This window comes from Chiroxiphia lanceolata, chromosome 4 (genome assembly GCF_009829145.1).
Source record: "Chiroxiphia lanceolata isolate bChiLan1 chromosome 4, bChiLan1.pri, whole genome shotgun sequence".
In the NCBI taxonomy this organism is placed as follows: domain Eukaryota; kingdom Metazoa; phylum Chordata; class Aves; order Passeriformes; family Pipridae; genus Chiroxiphia; species Chiroxiphia lanceolata.
In genome coordinates this window covers 31383625-31405598 of record NC_045640.1, presented here as the reverse complement: position 1 = coordinate 31405598, position 21974 = coordinate 31383625, and the positions used below count along the sequence as shown (strand labels likewise).

At 41.1% G+C, this 21974-nt stretch overlaps 1 protein-coding gene across 1 annotated transcript; it reads right to left on the bottom strand.

The window, feature by feature from the left end:
- Window positions 1-23: 23 nt before the first annotated feature.
- Window positions 24-20713, bottom strand: PDGFRL (platelet derived growth factor receptor like). Its single transcript, XM_032686992.1, has 6 exons — window positions 20613-20713; window positions 14441-14729; window positions 6930-7081; window positions 5343-5636; window positions 4920-5059; window positions 24-688 (listed from the first exon to the last, which is right to left on the bottom strand). The coding sequence occupies exons 1-6, from the start codon at window positions 20683-20685 to the stop codon at window positions 500-502; spliced, it is 1137 nt and encodes a 378-aa protein (XP_032542883.1). The 5' UTR covers window positions 20686-20713; the 3' UTR covers window positions 24-499.
- Between the last annotated feature and the right edge of the window lie 1261 nt (window positions 20714-21974).

The following is a 21974-nucleotide window of genomic DNA, read 5'->3' as shown; positions in this document are numbered from 1 at the left end:
TATGAAATGAGCACACACACATATTTATGTTTTTATAATGTTCAGAAATTTAATTTTTCTTGCAAAATAAACATCTGCTATTGGTTAATTTTGTATCAAGGGGTTTTTTTGCTTGTTTTTTTGTTGTTGTTTTAAACACGTACAGTACTCTCATTATTAAAATTGCACACACCACACAGCAGGCTGACCTTATGCAAGAGTCTGAGGGAAAAGCCCATATATAAAGGAAAGCCCAAGAGCACCCATTCCTAAATACTACACGCCCTATGCGTGTTCAGGCTTAAACTTCAATGCTTCATAGTAGTTTCATTAACTCACAACTAACTACTGCTGGGCACAGTGAACTCTGTTGTGGCCTGTCAAGCTAGTGAATACGGAATGCGTTGACATATAAAAAGAAACAGTGAGAGAGAAGCTTCATTTAAACATTCATGAAGAAAATTAATGGCTATAATGTCAAATAACATACAGTTCAGTCCAGGTCCAGAAGTCTTTCCTATCAATTTAGTTCAATTTTAGTAGCTACTGTTGTTTCTCCTTGTAGGTTCTGAGCTATACAGATGTAGTTTCCAGCATCTTTGGCTTCAAAATCCTCAACAAGAAGAACACTCTTTGAGATTCTTGTAGTATGTCCAGCTCCTCTGTTTATCAATCTCCAGAAGTTTTGGATAATCACAGGCCTCTCAGACTGTTTAAAAGAGAAAAAAAAGAAAAAAACCCCAACAACCCACCCACACAAAACACGTGATTCTCCAAAGTGTACTTAGCAACACCACCCCATCAAACCCTGATGCAAGAGGCTGGATGGTAGGAGCCTATATCTAAGTCAGCCCTAAGTGAGGAAACTGAAGGTCTGGCAGTTGCAGCAACATTCCTGCATTAAATACTGATGTACCAATAAGTTATGCCAAATAAAGGTAATACAATGGCTCTTCCACTCTAAGCCCAAGTACTGTGTATCTTTAGATCAGCGATGGGCTGACAAAGTTCTGCCTGGAGCCTCTGAGTGAGCTCAGTTTTAGGCCACTTACTAAGGCTGCATTTGGGTACCTGATCAGGTAGCTTGGGGGACATGTCAGGATGGATGTGTGAGCTCATTTTCAGACTTTCAGTGTCTCAAAAAGAAGGCAGCAGTGGCATAAGTTAGTTGACCAAGCACATGTTGGAAACTAATTCCTCCTCTAGTTTTAAAAACCCTGTATTAGATAACATACAACAAATAGTAACATTCCTGAACACTTCTAAATTAATCCTTACGTTCTGGTTTCCAAATGTGTATGTAACTTCAAAGCCAAAACACAAAAATCAATGTTTGGATAGAAAGATGCTTTTTGACTTTTTTGTTATAACAGGCTTTTTCTTTACCCTCCCTTTTATAAGAAAATTCTCTGATGGGCTGTTTATGAGGTCACACTCCGTGGCACCTCAGAAGGCCACGAAGGACTGGATAAGAGAAACTGGCCCAAAGATAGACTATAGCAGTCTCTTTCCTTCCAAAATCCATCAGCTGCTCGTCAACAGCTTTAAGTACACTGGCTTCTGCTATATCAGTAAGTGGGATAAAACTAAGAGAGAGGTTTCTGCTTGGAAACCATCTCCTCTTGCTTCGTAAAATAGATGGATTAACCATTTACCAATATGAATGCTACAAGGCTCAAGATAATAGAAGCAAAAAGGTAAGTTATTCATGTATCTAGAGCCAAAGCTACAATATCATGCTTGCAAAATGACCATACAAAGGCAGCTGCTAGTCTTTTTGAAGCTTAGGGATGAGTCACAGTGGAGTCAGGCAATGCCTAGAAGTGGCAGGCATTACCAGCTTTAAAAAAAAAATCTTGGTAGCTGTAAATCTCATATAGAAATTCTTAACCCTTTAAAAGTAATCCAGCCACTTAGCAGAGCACTGCTTTCAGTTCCCAGCCTGAAAATCAAGTGCTACCTACAATCCCGTACTGCTGCACACTTAATTCAAGCCTAAGTTAGTTCTCTAAACATAGTAAGTAGAACTTCCTTGACCCTACTGAAAGTGAAGGTAAAGGCCATGTAAAGTGGATACTGTTTGCCTGGTTGGGCTCTTGCTAGCCCAGTTTTTCTCATACTTATTGCCTTCTGCTTTTTAAACCTGTTTCATGGAATCAGATTAAGGAGTGGATCTGTATGCATTTACAGCAGGTGAATGAGCAAGTGCAATTGTCAGAGGTGGAAAAACTGAGGGAAAAATAAGAACAAAAAATAACTGAGTGGGGAAAAAAAAAGAGGGAGAGGTTAGTGAATACGGAGATGAAATGATGGTCTCCCTAATGCAATGCACCTGGGAACAAGCATGGATTAAAGTGCTGCTTCTGCTCAGGAATCAAGCAGTAGGTGACAGCCCAGTTGCTGGGTGGGGTAGTGGTGGTGAACAAAACTATCACTGAGCTTCCTGCACTGAAAGCAGCAGCATGAATGAAAAATCATCCAATTAATCTTAGAACCTTGTCAGTCCTTTTTCTTGCATAAAAGAAGGTCTGTCTGGCCAGCATCACTGATGATCCTCTATCTTCTCCCTCCACCCCCACCTTTTTTCTTTGCAGAATGTGAATACTTTCTCTCCCAACAAGCATATAGTGCTTCTACTCTGACATTTACTTGATCACTTTGCCGGGGCAGACATCCAACACAACTCTTCCCTCCCTGTCCTTAGGCACAGCTGGAGCTGAGACTGTTTACTCCAGTGGATAATAAGCACATCAGCCCTTTCCAGGGCAGATACAGGCCAAAGTCTCTCTCTCACCCCAGTAGGTAGGTGCAGTGAGAGGGTGTAGTCCTCTGCTGATAGTGCATGTGCCCTGCAGTGCAGCTGCAGTATCCACAGCAAACAAGGGAGTTCATTTGCATGTGTTTAGCTGTTTATATTCCATCAGCGCTACAGAGGCATAAAGGTGTAGTGCACATGCCAGTGTGCATCAGGAGCTGTAAGACCACTGGGAGCACCTGGGCCAAGAACAGCCAGCAACAACGCTTGGGGCAGCCATCAGGCTGTAAAAGATACAGAAGTAGCAAGGGGTGGACACTAAGGAGATACAGAGTTTTGGAAGGCCAGGCTGAGTCTAGGATTTTAATTCCTTCAATTGTTCTTTGTAGTTATAGTTAGTTACAAAAGACAAAATGATGGGGTTTGTATAGACAGTTACTACAGTTCATTAAACAGATATCAAGGGAAGCTGAATACAAAAAAAACAAAAAAGACCCCACAAGACAAAAAAATGGAAACCCATATCAATCAACAAAGATAATGTGACCAAGCACAGGCACTTCTTCTCTTCCCCACCCAACAGAGTCAATCGTTATACAACTGTCAGAGTTAAAGCATCACCTTGAAGGATAGAGAACGCTGCCATTTGTTGATGCATCCCCCTCAAAGTGATTCATTGGGCCTTTAACCAAAGACATCAGGCCTTTAACCAAAAAAACACCATTGCTCTGCAGCTCCCCAAACTTTGAAGCACTTCTGTTTTCCTTTAACATTTTGCTTTTTACTTCACAGACAGATGCAAGTTTCTCTGCTCATTTTGACATCTGCTCCTTTCCTTCCTAAATTCAAATGGACACCAGAAACAGGAATTCTGCCAAACTCTTCCAATGCTCTATCCAGTATTTACTCTTTAGATCACCTACAGCTTGGACAGGGCAGGAAGGAGAAGTTGGCAATTGCTCACAAACTCTCACACTTCAACAGTCTTGGTAGGAAAATGTAGGACAAGCATCATGGGGTCGGGGTTGGGGGGGAAAGATGGGTGGAGGAGGAGAGGGAAAAGTGAAAGAACAAATTAACATCTAAGCAAGGACCTGGTTCTACATGCCCAATGCCCTCACCAGCAGTTCAAATCCCTTTCGTGCTCATTTGCTCTCTGGTTTTCCCCCTGCAGAGGCACAGACCTTACCATGACAGTAGAGCACTACAGCCTCTATCTTAATGGCTACTGCAAACTTCTGGAGTCTTAGATTTGGATTTCCTCAAGCCTAGTAAACACTGAACTCCAATCACTCACTTAAACCATTGTCTCTGCTGTTAAAATACTTACTTCTATGCTGCATCGAGAGACAAAGTACCTTACTATCAAGCTCTGCATTGTCCTTTAACAACCCAGAACCAAGAGGGCTGGCAAATGGAACACAATGCCAGCCCTTTGGTCATAGAGGATCCCTTTCCCATGGCGAAGGGTTCCATCTTCCAGCAGTCCTTTCTTTGCTCCTAGCCTGTTTAGGATAAACAGCAGGACGGATGAGGCTGATAAAGAATCAAGCCCCTACTGGGTTGGGGTGGTTAGAGGGAGAAGAAAGTGGACCATCAGTGTTGCTAGTCAGATACATCTTATTGCAAGAAAAGAGACGTCAGATTCACTCTGTGTTTCCAGTGGAGTCTTTCAGATGAGGCTGAGCAGAAGGAGATTCTGTTTCTGGATGCGGGCAACAATTAAGCTTAAAAATTCTGTGCTGGGATGATTCATGTGCCCCAGCCACAGAGAAGGAAGGGATATCAAATGCAGAGGCATCAGTGAGGCTTTGTGGCTTGCCCTAGAACAGCCTCCTGACGCTAGCTGGCTTTGACCCTGTCTGAGGCTTTCTTTGGAAATGCTGCCAGAGGCCAAGTGTCTCTGGAATGGAAACCTGAGGGAGGAGTGAGCTTTGCTGAGCTCGATTTTTGCTAACATGCCCTCCATCTTCATCCCTGTGCTGCTCCTAGATTCGCAGGGAAAGACGGGCTGAAGTTCAAAAGGGATATGCTGCCTCCTCCTGCCAAGCACGCCTCAGCTTTTATGCAAGAGGCAGACACCACAACCTGAAAGAATTTTTACTCCAAATCTAGATGCTGACTGCATGCAAAGTCTTGCCTTTATGAAGAACAAACCATTTCAAGCAGGGCATGCATCTCTTACCTCTCGCCCTGGGTACTGCCAGCTGAAGTTCACATCTGCATCTGGTTCCCCAAGGACTGTGCAGATCACCTGAACACTGTCACCGAGTTCAGCTCTGTTGGATGACACCGCAATTGTGGCTGAGGGTGGGCCCTTGGGAACTGAGAGAAAGACAGTGCTTGGAAAAAGAAAACTGGCTTCTAAAGTTAAATACACTGGCAAAACTGAGACTCAATTTCTGACTCTGCTTAATGCAACAGGTGTTTTATACCTGCAACTGCACTGGGAAATCGCTGGAATTTAAACCTACAATGTTTTATCGCATATACTTTTGTTCGAGATGTTAAAAATCTGATTACATTACTTATTTTACTTTTTTTTAATTGTTTTCTTAGCCATGTCAGCAAAAGAGTCAGTTTAAGCATATAGAAAACTGCACTTTACCTTCCACATACAGTAGGTGATATTTGATGGAAATCTGAGGTGCTCCCTGTGACTCTGCTTTGCAGTAGACAATGCCCTTATGATCAGAAGTAGGGTGCTGGTAGACAAAACCCTTTTTTGCATCATAAATGAGATCAGTTCCATCTGTTTCAATTTCTTCTGCTGGAAATTCCCTGTGTAGAGTTACTTTTGCTGAAGGAGTAGTAACACGGCATGGGATGACTGCAGGTTTATCTGGGTTCAGGTAGACAATCTCAAAATAACTGGGAGTAGGTACAAAAAGTTCCTCTTTGTCTGTGCAGTAGAGTTGATATAGTTAAAAAAATATTTACCTCTTGGTATAACAGAAAGAAAACAAAGTACATGCAACAAGAGAAAATAGCTATGAGCAACATTTAAAGCAAATCTTTTTGGCTTAATTTTTAATATGCACCCACAAAAGGAAAAATCACAGCTTGCAATAAAAACATTAAACCAAAAAGAAAAACAAAGTATTCCTTACTATATCTTCAGACTTTTTTAATCTTAAGAAAAGCTTTGGAATTCCTTCTAATAAGTTTGCAAATACTTATCTGGATCCCATCACCCCTGGCAAGATAAGGACTACTAGGAAAAGATACTCTTTGGAGCTACAGTCTTTTTATATGTATGCTTTTAGGCAAACTGTTTGACTTATTGCTCTGAGTAGATTAAATATTCAGTGCTTTTAGAATGACAGTTAAGGAGTATTTCCATAATTTGCATGCTTCTTAGAAATATAAAGATGAAATTTCTTTCTAGCATGAGCATTTATATAGTAACTTGACTGAAAAATTTATTCCAAAATTTCTACAGGAATATATCCCAAAAACATTAAGCAGTTCTGATAATTCTGCACAGTGTCATGGTCTAAAATGTATGGCAAACAATCCTATCTTAACATTTTGTACTAAAATGTTTTCTATCCAACAATACTTTGGTTCTACTTGGGATTGAAGGTTGTTTTACATCCAAAATGATTTCCATAAGAAGATCAAATTCACAATTTGATTTCAGCTCTGTTGTATCAAGTAGCAGTAAACTGTGCACAAGCTCTGTGGGACAACACATGTACTTAGTGTTTTGTCTCTCAATGTGCTATATAGACTCCTGGGAGAAGTTGTGGCCTTACCAAGGTCAGTGAGGTCAAGACTTTTAAGCCAGTGCAGGTAACTGGAAAAAAGTGGCAGGGCAGGAGTCATCTGAATGCCATGACAAAATGAATCTTCTGCACAGATTTATTTTCTTTATTGAGACCCATTTTCAAAAGTTAAACATTTTTATATTCATTTGATAGAAGCTCCTCTGAAAGTCTCTTACTATTTTCAAAGGTTTTTGCTTTGCATTGCATTATGCATTACTTTGAGTATATGTTTTGCATAATCCACAGGGAAAATGGACCCAATAAATCATACTAAGCAAGTATATTCTTGCTGTCTTCCTTAACATCCACTAAAAAAAGATGAACATAGCGGAAGTAAAATCTTGACAGTGAAATCGCTGATGTAGCTTTATTTCTGTCTTACTAGCAAATATACTTTCACTAATAATCCCTCAGGAGTTAATTACCTGTGAAAAAGATGTACGTTGAGCCTGTTTTAGTCTCATCCTTCCTACATTTGTTATCATTGCACAGCTGAAGCCAGCAGCTGTATTCACCTGTGTCGGCTGCAGTGGAGTTTGCAAGGATCAGCTGACCATACCTTTCAAGCTGCTTTATACTGCAGAGAAATAAAAACAAAAGGCATAGACAAGCACAGATGTATCTCCTTATACATTTCTGTCAGCTCAGTTCTACTTTTGATTTTATATTCCTACTCTGCAACTGACCTACCTTTCAAAGCTCTGTTGCAGCTTCCCCTTTTGCTCCAGCCAAGACCTGTTTACATGAGTAGTTTTAATGATTTTAACTACACACAAGAGCTCGTAAGTGTTTTTGTCTTGTAACTTAACTTTTGGATTCTTTTCAGTCCCCATTTTTTAAATGGGCTGTGACTGTATGTTTTATGTCTGTTTGTCCACATATAGCCTTTTTTTTATGCTAAAAGTTAACCTGCATGCATCTCAGTGCTTTTTTAATACCATTAACGATAGCACTGCTTCAATACATCTAACAAAGATAATTCATGAGAAATAAACAGCAAGTACTTTAATAAGAGTTTGTTTAATGATTTATGCCTGCTTTCAGGCTGAACGCTTTACCAATCTTTAACATACTGGTCCAAGTTTCCACTTACAAACATCATTGTTTAAGAGCTTCTATCTCAGCTTGGATTTGTACTGCAAGTAAGTCATTTTGCACCACCTGCTCCTCTTCCCTAAGCCACCTCACTGGCATCCTCTCACTGGAGTTTCATCATCACCCCTCAGCTATTTCAGAGCACAACCCTGAGAAGTGCTGGATGGGTTCTGGCAGTGCCATCAAGTAACTACACAAAATTCAGTCTGATTATTTCAGACTTCATTTGCTTTTTTCTCTTTCTCTTTCTCTTGAATTTTCCAGGTATATCTCTCAATAGACTGACATTTTTAATTGTAGAACTATTTATAAATATGTAGTAGATATATATGTAGATACTGCCAATGTTTCTAAGGGTTAAAGGTCCTATCTGTGAAATACAGCAGCTACAGCCTTATCTTGTTCTTTTTTTATATTTCAAGGTTTGCTTTCCTGGCTCTTTCTTCCAGACAGATGGTGTTACAGTTGGCAGTCTGCTGTGTTGACTTTTGATGGTTAGCAAAAGCAATGTCCCAACAGAACCAGTTCTCAGGAAACCCTGTCAGCATAGCCATGTGGCAGTACTGATGCATTCCACTGCTGCTCTGACCCTTAAAAAACAAACATTCTCTTCAGTCACCTGCCTTTCATGGTAGTACTTCCAGAACATGAAAGGTTCCCTATTTCATTTGCAAGACATCAAGTCACAAGGTCATTTCTTTTCTAAGCAAGTCAGGAGTGATTTTTCCAATTTTAGGCATTTCATAACTAACTTCTTTTTATTGTTTCAAATTGGATTTAGACAAATACACAGCTTGCATGAAATCTGAACAGCTCTCATATTCATTCAGCTGTGGATTCTGTTAATATTTATTATCCTCTTATTTCTTCTTATTAATGTGACAGTTATTCTGTAAGACAGAATCATTTCTTTTTGGGATAAGCATGCTTTGAAGAAATTCTTAACCTCTAAAACACCTCATCACTGAGTAACAGCAGCACTGTAGACTTGCCTGACTGTACTGTATTCTCTAAATGCTCTGTTTTGGTTAACTCTCCACTGCAGGTAGAATAACTGCTTAAACAGGGAGGCTACCACTTCCAGCTACATGTGCTTCCCGAAATTTCTGACTCCCCAGGTGTTCTGCTAGCAGTTTGCACAACTATCAGCAATCATAGGCAATGGTTCATGTAACCCAACATTCAGCCTCCAGTCAGGCCAGAAGCTTAGAAATTAAAAGCAGACTAAATACACATCCCAAACAGAGCTGAGAATTATCTTTTCCATTAAAGCCTTCAGACCCCATTACTACACAGATCCACCACAGGGCATTTTTGAAGCCTGCCTAAAGAACCAGACAAATCATGTTTCCTACAGGGTCATGTGCTTGTCCTACATGGCCTTGCCTGATTTCACTGCTTGGAATCATGTAATTATGTAATCATGTAATTATGGTGCAGTAGCATTTTCATTTTTAATACATACGCTACTTACACTATAAATTATCTGGAGTTTATGGATAAGTTTTGAGAGATTCCTATTTCTGCAAGAGATCCTGCTGTATATCATACCCAACAGGAAGAAGAGAGAAATCCAAAACATGTCCTAGTCTGTATTATTATTATTTAGTTTCACAGTTCACATTTCATAGGCTATATGACTACATCAGCATAAAATGTTTTGCAAGTGTGGAGTACTAAATGTCAACATTACAGAGAAACCTTTATGCCAGAACATTTTTGCCTCCTTTTGTTAATGCAGACCCTGAACTATAGCTCAGAATCCCAACAGACAGAAAAATAAGGTCAGAGTTAATTAATTATTGTACACTGTGTTCTGCTTAGGTGAAAACGAGCTATCCAGTAATCAATGGAAATAGCCTAGCAAGGTAGTCATCCACAAACATGCACTAACGAAACCTGGCAGCTGAGAGGGAAGTGTTGAAACTTGTGACACGACCATATTAAGCAGACAAAACGGGCCATATAAAGTAAATTACAAATGGTAAATCCTGCAGCTGACCAATATTTCCAGAATAACTTTTATTTCATTAGTATTTTAGATGCAAAGAAATCTGACTCAAAAGCCAAAACTTTGCTGTGCTGTAGATATCACAAAGTAAAAATGTTGTATACACAAACATTCCAATATTGTTTAAAGAAAGCAGAAAACTAGTCCAAAATCTTGTTCCATAAATTCATCTTATTAAGCTTTAGTCATGTGAAGCTCAGAAGATCTTTGCCAGAAAACTATGCCACGTTTAGAAGCTAAAAAAAAGATATAAAAAGAGAGTATACACAGCATCACTCAACATCTAACAAACTCCTCTAAAGCAGCTGCATTCATACTGACAAAAGAGAGCTTATCTCAAACACACGCTCACTAGGAGAAGAACATAACATCCTACTGTTTTACACAAAAACTCCAACCCTAGCTTTCAGACTTCAAAGCACAAGCAGCAAAATGAAATTCAGTTATACACATGAGCACAGCCAACGTCCCACTAGGCCAGCAGGAGCCTGCATTCACTGAAAGCAGTGTAACTTTGCCCTCTACAACATTCAGTTTCCTCAGTATTTTTGAGAGCTCTCCTGTCCAGACACACTCTGCTTACACGAATGTACATGTGATGTACGTCCAGCTCTTTGCCCCAGCTTCCCCCATTAGAGCAGTTCCATTTCGTGGGACTTTATTTATCAGATTAAGTTCTCTGATAAATACAGCTGGTCTTCACCAAGTGAGAGACCCATGCTCCAGGTCAGGCAGAGCAAAGATTATGTAAAGTTAGACTGCCTTTTTGCTATAAAGCATAGGAAAAGGAAAATGTGCTTGCCCTTATTTTTTCTGTCATCACTTTCATGCATTGTAGATCCAGTTTCTGGGTGAGCCTACAGTCATTAATTTGTTATGTACAGTCTCACAAAACAGCATTCCAGCCCTTCCATTCTGGAGGTGCATGAGCTACCTTTGACCATTAACACCACCGATATTTTTGGCCAGTTCAGCCAGTACACAAGATTTTCAGACAAAAAGTCTATTGATGCTATATAAAGCAAGAGAGCATTACAGGTAATGTAAGGTAGTCATGAAGCAAGCTAGTGTGTATCCTTAACCCAAGCACCATGTTTGCACGATTCTAGCTTTCTCCCCAGAGTTGCATTGCGTGCTGCAGTCTCTAAAGCTAAGTAAATCATTTCAGTGTGCACTGTTATTTACTACAATTAGAATAGTGGAAAGGCAGAATTTCTCCTCTGTCTCAACAAGAAACAGCCAAAGAGTCCTCCTCCTCCTTTCACTCCGCGTCTTTCCCTCCCCTGGATATGGTAATTTTAGCATCTGTTAACAGCTCCAGACCTATTAAAAACTGAGACACTCTAGTACAGCAAGCAAAAATATTTTACTTACCAGGTTGTAAAGTATAGCTACAAAGACAAATTCAAAGAAAGCATAGCCACTAATACTACAGAAATGGCTTCTTTCATTATATTCTTCCTTCTTAGAAAAGGCATATTGCCTTCCAGGTTGCTGTATTCTCCTTACTATATGGTTAAGTTAAAAATGTGGTAAGCATGGGATGGAGGCAAAACATTTGGCTTTTATCTCTACTTATTTTTGCAACCACCTATAGGAAACATATTTCATGGATGCTAAATTTAACTAGTTGCAAACCAAAATGCCAATTCAGTTGAATTTGTACATCTGTCCTACTATTTAAAGAAAAAACAGGAACTGGGTGCCTGAGTATCTGTTGCTATAGGGATGTACAAATGAATGAAAGAATTGTAGTCATCAGTCCCCAGCAATTGCATGGATCTCATCACCATTGTCACTCTTCCTCATTTTTCATCCGGCACGCCAAGCTGCTCTTTCTTCATTTTCCATTACCTCCTCATAACCCTATCACTTTGCCTTGCTGCTGCCATCAATTCTGGTTTGCCCTGGTGCCCCACCTCCAGCAAGATCTGCATGGTAATCCAAGGTAAAAAAGCCCAGCCCACTTAATTAGCTTGGGCTTCACCCCACACCTCACTCACTAACTGGTAACGAAGGGATTACCTTATACTTGGTATTTAAGTACTCAAAAAATGTTAGAAGATACTGGACATACACCTATCTAGATGATTAACCAATTTTTGCTGTAGGTTATTTGATAATTATTTTTCTGATTTCCCCCCTTTGTCCTACATTCATAATTTTGTTTTAAAATAATGGAGGTAATATATTAATAACATTTTAAAATTTACCTGTTGCAGTTGGTGGTTGGTGCATGGTCTTGCATATGCCATGAGGAAGATCTAAACTCCCTTTCAAAGATGATAGTAATTGTTAAGCTTTTCTGCTGCCAGCTAACTTACAAACACTGCCAACTGAGCTAACTAAATAACAGGTACCCCTACGGTATTTCCAGTTAAATCAATGCTTTCTAAAACCACGGAACATAAATTTCAAATTTCACATTCTATAAAGCAGACTTTGTTTCATATGCATCTATGAGCACCACAAAGCAAAGAACTTGAGATAATTACCAAAGTCCTGATAAAATTGTGATGGCAAATATAACTGCATAGGATTATGTGGTCAATGTCTCCATAAATTATTACTATTCTGTGACTCTTAAATCTGCTACTAATCCATGTTTTCAATTTCTCTAGTTAATTTTAGGATCTTCCACTTGCATTCAAAATTGTTGATTCAGTCTAACACAGCCTTACTGCTTCAACAACTTGAAATTCAAAATAATTTTTAAAGCAATGATCATCATTTTTCAATATATGCCTTAAATAACCCTAAAAGAAAAGAAATACTTAACCAAGTCATATCCATCCAGCCAAAATATTTTATAGCATTTATTTTGTGTGACGTTATTAACTTTTGTTGTACGGCTAAAATATTACAAATACTGTAAACTTGAGTGAGAGCAGAAAGATAAATTGCTGAGGCAACAGAATCGCAAACTACTTCAAACTGAAAAACAGAAAATTGCACAATCAGGAAATACGTATCTTTGTTTTTCCCTAAGTTATCTTAAATTCTTGCACTTTCTTCCATGTGCATCAATTGAAACACTTAATTTTGCAGGAGAGGAACAGACAGTCAAATAAATAATGAAGAAACATTCAGATTCCTCTCCAAATAATCTGAATATGTGCCCCGCCTTCTTCGATGCCAGATGCTGATACCCAGATAACATGACCTGGAGGTCTACAGAACCAAACCATGCCACCAACTTATTTGCAAGTGCACAAAACATAAGATACACTTGGGAACGACAACCACCAAGTACACACACGCTCCCTGTTGATTTGCACATACAGCTCTGGCTTGCTGGGAGGCCGGGTCTGTACTGCGGCTGATAAACGCCACCTACTGAAATAAATCCAGACAGAACAGCATTTCTTGCCAAAGAATAAGCAGTAGTAGTTTAAATTGGCCACAAGATCCTTTGAGAGGTATTGCTGTGATAACCCCGCAGCAGGAACAGGCTTGCTGCTGTGACAGAAGCCTTGCACTCAGCCAGGGTAGTTCTTGAGCTCTACAGCAAAGGACAAGCAAATAAATGCACAGAGAAGAACTGCTTCATGAATCTCAGGAGGATATCCTAGAGATCACAGCGTCTAACTCTTCAACACTCCACTTCAAAAACAGAAGTGAAAAGGAGAAGCATATATCTGAAAAATTAATTAACTGGGAATGATTTAAAGGTAGCATCACATCAGTAAATAAGTGAAATGCATCACTGAGATCTAGATAACCTGAGTTCTTTACAGAGAACATACACACTTGTACTCAATTAAGGAATAAAAGGACAATAGCAGCTGATACCTTTGCTTATAACTGTGTCTCTCACCGAATAATCCAAAAAAAGCTCCTTGCAGCTCTTTCTTATGGTATCATTCACAGTGCTTCACTGTCTCCTCAGGTAAATCTCCATAAAAAAAACCAGTGAAAACAAACACAACTCAAGGCAAAAAAATGCCTGTGGAAGATATCCTTAAGCTCCTTATATGCCCCTCTTCTCTCAAATACAGAACAAAATTATTACATTTAATCTACATTTAGCTATGTGTACTATCCTCAAAAATTGGGAAGGCACACAAATATAGGGGGTTTTAGAAAAGATGTTTAGAGCAACATGACACTCAGCTGGTGGGGCAGAGAAAGGAAGAGTCCTAAGTTCCTCTTCCTGTGGTAACAACTACTTATGTGGTTTTCATTATGATGTCACTAGATGAAATAAAAAGCTTTACTAAACTCAAGGTGACTATATTCAGCATTAAACTCTGCCACACCACAAACCCTGCAATTTCCTTTTCCACACAAAGGCAACTTTGACTGAAGAAGTAATGACTACCTCTCACTTTCTTCTTAGCATGGAGGCTGGTGTATTTTTTGCTAGTTAAGGGAGGGTGGATTTGAGTCTCCTCAGGAAATTAATCTAAGTGTCTCAGGTGGTAGCCACACTAGCAACCATTACAGCCTACCAGGAGCAAGTCTCTGCAGAGCAACAGAGTAGGCTGGTAGTGAGCACCTGATATTCTCACACATTTTGAGAGTTTTACTTCAGATCAACCCTAACTTGGTTCCCTGTTGTCTCTGTGTCCTGCTGAACACCATCTTTATTTTAGACTCATCTGAAGGAAATACAGTTAACGTGCTGCAAGACTACTCCACAGTGCAAATCACAGGGCAGTAATTAGTGACAACTAAAAGCTGCTCATCCTTTTTCGTTGACATTAAAAACCATTAGATAGAACATCTTAACTGTAAAAATGTAATCAAACAAAACCCCAACGGTGCTGAAACTCGTAGGGAAAAGTTCTGGATGTTTTTTTTTCCTCCAAAAAAAGAAAAATAGCTTACCTGAGTCTGGAGTCTTTAAAGGTGTCTAAATATGAAGGGTAGTTCCAAGTAACATTACTCCCCTTACATCGCAGTTCTATGCTTTGTCCTGCAGACAGGCTTAAAGTGGCAGCCAGTTTCTGGATACGACCTTTATCCATCACCTGTGTCAGTATGGACTGGGACTTCAAAGAGGAGTCAGCAGATTCCCTCTCCTTCATTTTGGGAGTTTTGGGTTTTACTTTTTTGTTAAAAACCTTGTTTTCCCCGTGTTCTTTTGGACGCTTACTCTTCGCAGGCTGTCCAATAACTTGTAAAATAAAGAAAAGAAGACAATGTTACCGATTAGAAAAAAGTTATATAGTCTTTTTGCAAAAAAAGATCTTTCTTATTATCACAGAGAATAACTGAAGTTTTGTTCTTCCTAGAAATGATTCATAAAACTTAGTAAGAGTTTATTTCCATGCGTTTTTGAAGTCTCTGCCATGACCCATTTTCCTGGGGAAAAAAAAGAGCTTTCAACAACATGTGGAAAATCTATACATATAGTTACATAAACAGACAAATATGTAAGGTATGAAAACTTCACAAGTGGTAAGGGAAAGAAATACAGCATTTCTACCTCCATTTACTTCTGTCATTTCTACCCCATGGCACTGCCATGCTGTACACAAGGCTACACAAGCTCTCTGTCTTTCATGTCACACACCCGTCAATTCTGCATTGCCTTTTCACACACCATGCTACCATAGGGGACACATGAAGAAAAACTGGCAAGGATGGAACTTCGTGACAATTTATAAAATACTGTTAGTGATGCAGTTTTCTTCTTTTACAGTAAGTACTGTGAAATGCAAACGACACTAGAGTCACTTGAAGGTAGTATTTAAGTCATCACTTCTCCGTAACAGCCATTTATTTTGACAGTGCAGCTGAAAATAGAACTTAGATACAAACAGTAAGAGATTTCGTTACCTCCAAGATACAATAGGGATGCCCAGCTGCCTTTAGAAACAAAGGAAACAAAGAAAAAGTGAGGTGGCTCAAATTTAAAAATAAATAAATAATTCAATAAAACCCAAATTATCCCCACTTTAAGTGACATCAGGAAGCACAGCTCTTTTGCAAGATAAGCCTAAAACTCTGGTGTCCCCAGACACCAGAAACTCCACTAACTGCACCTGACAGCTAATTCTTGTTTTCCACATGGAAATGCTCAGGTATTTTATTGTACAAATCAATTGTACAAATTTTATTGTACAAATCTGGAATTAAAACCAGCCCTGCAGTATATACTCAGTTAGCACGAATTAAAATGGTACTGGCTGCCAGTACGAGCAGCAGGACTTCCAGACTACTGCCACTGTTGGCTCCTGTGACATTCCTGAAACCCCAGTTGGACACCTTGCACTGCTTCAGCCTTCTAAATCCAGGCTGATATAGAACACGTCTCTTTCAAATGGCACAGAGCCTTGCAAGCACAAATTTAAAGTCCAGGACATTCCCATTCCGGCACTTCTTTCCTGCATTACATTAGAAAGGCTGCAGTGGGTCAGGTAAAATTATTTGCACTGACACCACCTAGTGTCAGATGCCAACCAGGGAACAGGGCAACCATCTCTCACCTTTGATACTAATCTCCCAAGCTTCCAAGAACCCTTATGTCAAGGGGTCTGTGAACCACAGTAGTCATCATTTTATTGTCCTTGGCTGTTATTATTATTTTGTATTTTTGTATTTGATTGTCCTTGGATGTTTTCCTTCATTGATTTGTCTGGTCAATTTTCAAAATCACAAACTAAACATAAATATTAGATGCCTCCTAGTTTTTGTATTAAATGACTAAATATCCGTTGTTTCTCCAACAACATTCTCTGAGGCACTTGCACTTTTACAAAACTTGAGTGTTTTTGAAACATATCCTTTCCAGACTTACATGTCCTACTCTATTTAACTATTCCTCGTAAAGGATATTCATCTTACAACAGTTCAGTTACACCACATTTGCATAACAGAAAGAACACAAAAGCAGACTGTACATCAGGTTCAAGACACAGTCAACACACAGTTGTACATACTAATAGTGTCTTCCTTCCTGTATAAACAGCTCATTAATTTTCAAGATGAGAAATATTAGGAGCTGACTTTCTCTAGAATAATCAAGTGTAACTTCAGTTACACTGTCCTAAGTAGGAATTATTTGTTAGAAATACCTAAGTAGAAACCCATCAATGTGTATATGAAATTAGAATCATTTGTGTTACTTAGCATCAATCAACACAAAATTTCAAGTACAATTTTCACTGCACAGTCTTTCAAAACTGAGTATATCATAAAATCATGGCACTCAAACACTGTTTATGTTGCTGATTTTCTCTAAACCTGATTCTTTTGGCATATTAATGAGACACCTCTAATGATTCTCACCATAGAGAAGGATTCTGTCTCAGAGTCTGTAATTACAGTGCTTGGTAGGATACTGCACTGAAAGTTTCTGCTATGCTTATCATGTCACCATTTTCCATTGAAACCTTCCTAAGCACCTCCATAGTGAACATCGGTGCACACAAATAATTAAGTTTTTAAGTTTTACTTTCTACAGGTGTTCTTTCTTATTCCCCATTCCTACCAGCCCTACAAATTCTGTGGCCACCTCTCTATACCCCACCCCAGTGCCTCAGAAGAAGAAAAGGATTTACGGCTGGGTTTATCCCTTTTGTAAGCTGTTTCTCAAACTCTTTTCATCTGCTTTATTCTGGTTTTTATATTTAACCCATATGTGAGTTCAGGAGCCTTCTCGTCTTATGTAATTCCCCCTTCCAAAATTAAATGCATCAGTCATTTCTTTGGCTTTTATTATTCCTGCAAGAATATTAAAACTACAGTCTGGCTGCTCTACAGTAACATCTGAATCCAATTACCTGAATACTACTCCGGATCAACTCAAGAACTGCTGCTTTTCTCAGGGCCTCTTCAAGTAGCAGCTCTAAGTCATCATCATTTGTGGCATCTAAACAATTGCACTCTGCATCACACCCCGACGTGTGTGATCCAAACTACATTAGGGAAAGTAATTCTTTCCTTTGCTTTTCTATCCAGTCCTTGCTGACCCTCTGATTTTCCTTAACAGAGGCATCATTACACATTGGGTGGTCAGTTATCACATTGTTTGTTCTCCACAGGACTGGCATTTCAGTCCAGATGACTTTTATTGACAAAACCCACCAGGAATCAGACTTAACACTAAATATTTCTTCAACACTTCTCCTTTGGGTTGAGTTATTCCATCTTAGTGGAATTCCATGACAGCATTGTGCCCTAGTACTAGAAGGTCCCACCAACAGGCCTGATAAGCCTTTTGGATGAGCATTCCCATTTCAAACTGGACATTCCAGTTCCTTGTTGAACTTTCCAATTTTGTCTGTAGAAGAACACAAGCTCTGGTTCAGCCATCTTTTTTCCTTTTTTTTCCCCCATCAAACCCTATTGATACAGGACTATTTGTTCAAACTACTCTTTGCCATTTCCACTACTTTCTGCCAACCTCAGTCCTGACACTATTTCAAAGGCACATGGATCTTGCAACCTCACCCCAAAGAAATGCTTCATCCCACACTGTGTGCTGTGCCACATCTGATACTCTGCCTTTAAGAAACTGCTAAAGACGCCCCTACGAAAGCTTTTCAATTTTGAGTGCCAGAAGCCTGGTTTTGATTTGTTTTGATGAAGTTTTTTCTCTCCACACAAGCTTCCTCTGTTCCGTGCTTCTGTAGTTACCAGTGAGACTGAACACTTTCCTGCCATACCACACTCCCAGCTGCACAGTGAGATCCTTGTCTGTCTGACCTTGTATTTCCCTGCAAGAAATGCCCTGCAGGGGCGTTTCAGGAAACACCATCAGAGGAGCTTTTATCTTTCTACACAGAAAACCTAGTTCTCTGCTGCACCTCCCACGGAGGTGAGTTTCCAAGCAAGCTGTGGCGAGGCTCCTCCACAACACTCCCTTATAAGCCTGCCCAGATATCTACTGACACCACCACTTCTGCACCTCACAATCCTGCCTTCTGTCATCACTCAATTAAGTATCTGTATGCCAGATAACTAAATTAACTGCTACAGTATCACCTAAGATAGAGAGGACACACAATCAAATCCCTCCAAGAACACAGAAACCACCACCAAGATTCCTCCATTTCCTTGCCCAATCTGCAAGATTTTCCCAAGAAAGGGAACAAACTCAACTATCTCATTTATGCAAGTACATGAATATGCCATTTTGGGATATTTTACCATTTCACTAGATTGATGCACAGAGCCCTCACCATTTTAATCCAGCAACAACACTTCTTACTAAAAAAGATAATGAAATTAAGACTTAGAAAAATATTGAGAAAATGCCTCGCTTCTACCTCTGATTGGCTCCTGTCAGTTCTAAGAGGTGCTGTACTAGTTTCCTCTGCAACAGTACATTCAGGGTCCCTACTAACCCCTCATACCAGAGTAGGAGACTAAGCACTGGTAACTCACAGAAATACACCATGTGGCACTTTTGCTCCTGGTTCACAGCATTGTCCCATTCTATCCTTTAATGTTTGTCTGCCCCTTGTTCTCACAAATGTTACACATAACAATTCCAAAATGGGTATTAGTTATATAATCCTAAAGAGCATCCATTTTTCATTTGAGACATCACCTATATCCACACACATATTGCACTGGCCCCTGATCTTCAAGTGTCCACCCAGAGAACTTCAGAGGCAGAGAGTGAGCAAGGTCTCCCACAAGTACAAAGAGACTGTGTTCATTGTCCACTAGACACACCTATTCCACAAGGCAGGTCCCATGCTACACCTTGGCACCATCAGAGATCAAAAAACTCTCATTAAGACTGATAAATTCTTCCAAAACCAAGTGTAAAGCTACCATAAAGTCTAATTCCTAAACACCAAGACTAGGATAAGAGGGAAGAAAGTGTATTTGTGGTCACAACTAATGTAACAGAACAGTTATTTTGAAGTTACAATGTCTAGTTTAGGACCTCTACCTTTTGACAAAAAACTGTTATTATATGTGCTAGTTTACTTTCTGACAGAGTGAAGCACCCAGTCAAACCTCAATATAAACTGAGGAAAACAGACTTGGGAAATCTTTTACCAAGTTCAAGTTCATTCTTATTCTGCGTTTTTATTGTCTATTTCTCAAACAGAAAACAGTTTTTTTGATGTGGTGGTGCACACCCCTAGACGAGATCTTTCAGTAGAAATTCTGGTCCAGCACTCTGGTCCAGAGTGCAATTCCTTAGCACGTAGTCATGAGAAAAACTGGGCTGGAAAGGGCTTTCTGCAGGTCCCTTCCCATCTCTGTTCAGCTGCTCTGAGCCTTGTCCAGTTGAGCTGCAACTTTCCCAAATGCTGGAGACTCTACATCTCCCCTTTCCGTGCTTAACAGCTCCCAGGGTGGAGGATTTTTTATGTTCTTACAAGACTTTTTTTTCTTATGACCTCCTGAACAACTTGTGTTCTCTGTCTTTCCCCGCGCACCTCAGAGCCTGCCTCCCATTTCTCTACAAACCCTTCCACGGGCTACGGCAGCCCGTGATCCCAAGCCCTTCCGCGGTAGAAAACAATGGAATTTTTCTGTTGTTGTTTCTTCCGGATAAGTATTAAGAAGTTTATTCACATTTTTCAAGAAAGAAACAGCATCTCTTTTGCCTAGTTAACGTCTACGTAAGTCAAGCACTCGTTGTGAATGTCCCTTCCCAATCAAGCACTTGCCTCTCCCCATCAAGACTTCATCACAACCTGAAACGGGATTATGAGAAAAGTTCGGTGTTCTCTACAAACGAGCAACCGTGCACGAAACCTTTTGTGTTTGTTTTTCAAATCAGTGCTGGAGGGACATCCAGCACTGTCCCTCGCCCAGGGCTGTCCCCCCCCGGCGCCGCACGGGACCGAAGCGCGATTTAAACGCGGATCCTGGAGGGAGCGGGCGGCAGGGACAGCCGGGGCTGCCGCAAACGCCTCTCTCCAAACCCACACTTTGGGTAGAAAGCCCGGGCGGACCACTGTCCGCCACCGCCCCTGAGATGGCTCCCGGTCCTGACCCGGGGACGGTCGGCGCGGGGGGACGACAAGAAAAAGGAGAGTCCGAGGCGACTCGCACGGTGTGGGGACGCGGCGGGGCGGGGGCTCACCGTGTGGCAGCGCTTCCTCCTGCAGCAGCAGCAGCAGCAGCAGCGGCAGGCTGAAGAGCACCCAGACCCGCATGGCGGGAGCGGCCGGGGCGCTGCGCTGAGGGGCGGGCGCGGCCGCGGGGCCGGGCCCCGGGCGTCTCGGCGGGGAGGAGCCGGGAGGGGCCGGGAGGGGCCGGCGCTGCCGCGGCTCCCGCTGCTGGAAGGGCCGTCGGCACTGCGCTGCCCAGGGGGCCGATCCCGCGAGCACCCGGCCTTCTTCGCTGAGAACCCCATGTTCTGAGCAGAGCTGCACCCTAGACACGCTCGACCTCGGGGGCACCTGTAGAACGTCACTGCTCGCAGCGGCTCGGCGGTGACAGCCGCCCTTCGCCGCGCGTGGCTCTGCACAGGTGCAAAGCTCTTGGCTGCCTTCGCACCCGTAGCTGGCTCGGCAGAGGGGAGCGGGGCAGCGAGGGCTGTGCAGGTGGTGCCACAGGTGACCCTGCAGGTGCACGTCGGGCACAGAACAGCGCTGGCCTAAGACAGCAAGAGTACGTTTTAAGTCAAACTTGCACTCATACCAGCCACAGCAAAGAGACTCCCAGTAGCTCAGGAAAAGCTGCTTCACAGTGGAAAACAGAGGAAGTATCTATGTTCCCATTTGGGGCTCCATAGTCTGTGACAATTTTCATGGATGCCTGTGTGAAGTACACTGAGAAGGTGGAGGCATCTCTTCACTGCTTAGAGATGAACGTGATAAGCTTGACATTTGCAGCGTGTATGTTTATGCCCACACTGGGCTGCCAAAAACCATTTCTTGAAATTTGAGGGTTTCCTTTGAGAAGGGAGCAGAAAATATGACTGGAGAGGCCACAAAGGTAGGTGCAAGGCAAGGTGAAGACACTGGACTGAAGGGGGGAAAAACAATGGCTGTCAGAGATCACAAGTCTGAACTGTAGTAGACAAGACCACAGTTCAGTGTGAATAAAACTAAACAGGGAATGGTGTCCCTGGCCGCAGCTCCACGGCCATAGCAGATGTGGGAGTAGAACAGCTACAGACCCTGAACGAAGCAGAGGATTCATCTGCATCCGCAAACACACGCACAAATTAGAAAGGATATGCTGCCCTACTCTCATAAATACACAGACATGCAGAGTTTGGATACCTGCTTGCCTGAGCCTGCTCCAAGACTTCACCTGGGGTAGTTGGTTAGTGTGAAAAATCCAGTAGGGCCCAAGTGTGGAGTAAGATGATGAAATTTCATTATTTCTTTTTCATTTTATTATTGGTATATCCTAGACTTGTTGTCCATTACCTGTAGCAAATTAAGAAAAATAGTTGGGTTTTTTTGCTACAGGATATTTTAAAAGTCTTTCCCCC

What these genes read in the sequence shown, in the direction of transcription:
- PDGFRL (XM_032686992.1), bottom strand. Translation starts at nt 20,685, where the DNA reads ATGCGGGTCTGGGTGCTCTTCAGCCTGCCGCTGCTGCTGCTGCTGCTG. An exon ending in GGAGGAAGCGCTGCCACACG is followed by an intron (nt 14,730 to 20,612) that starts GTGAGCCCCCGC and finishes TTATTTTACAAG; the next exon opens with TTATTGGACAGCCTGCGAAG. An exon ending in TCACCTACTGTATGTGGAAG is followed by an intron (nt 5,060 to 5,342) that starts GTAAAGTGCAGT and finishes TCTTTCTCTCAG; the next exon opens with TTCCCAAGGGCCCACCCTCA.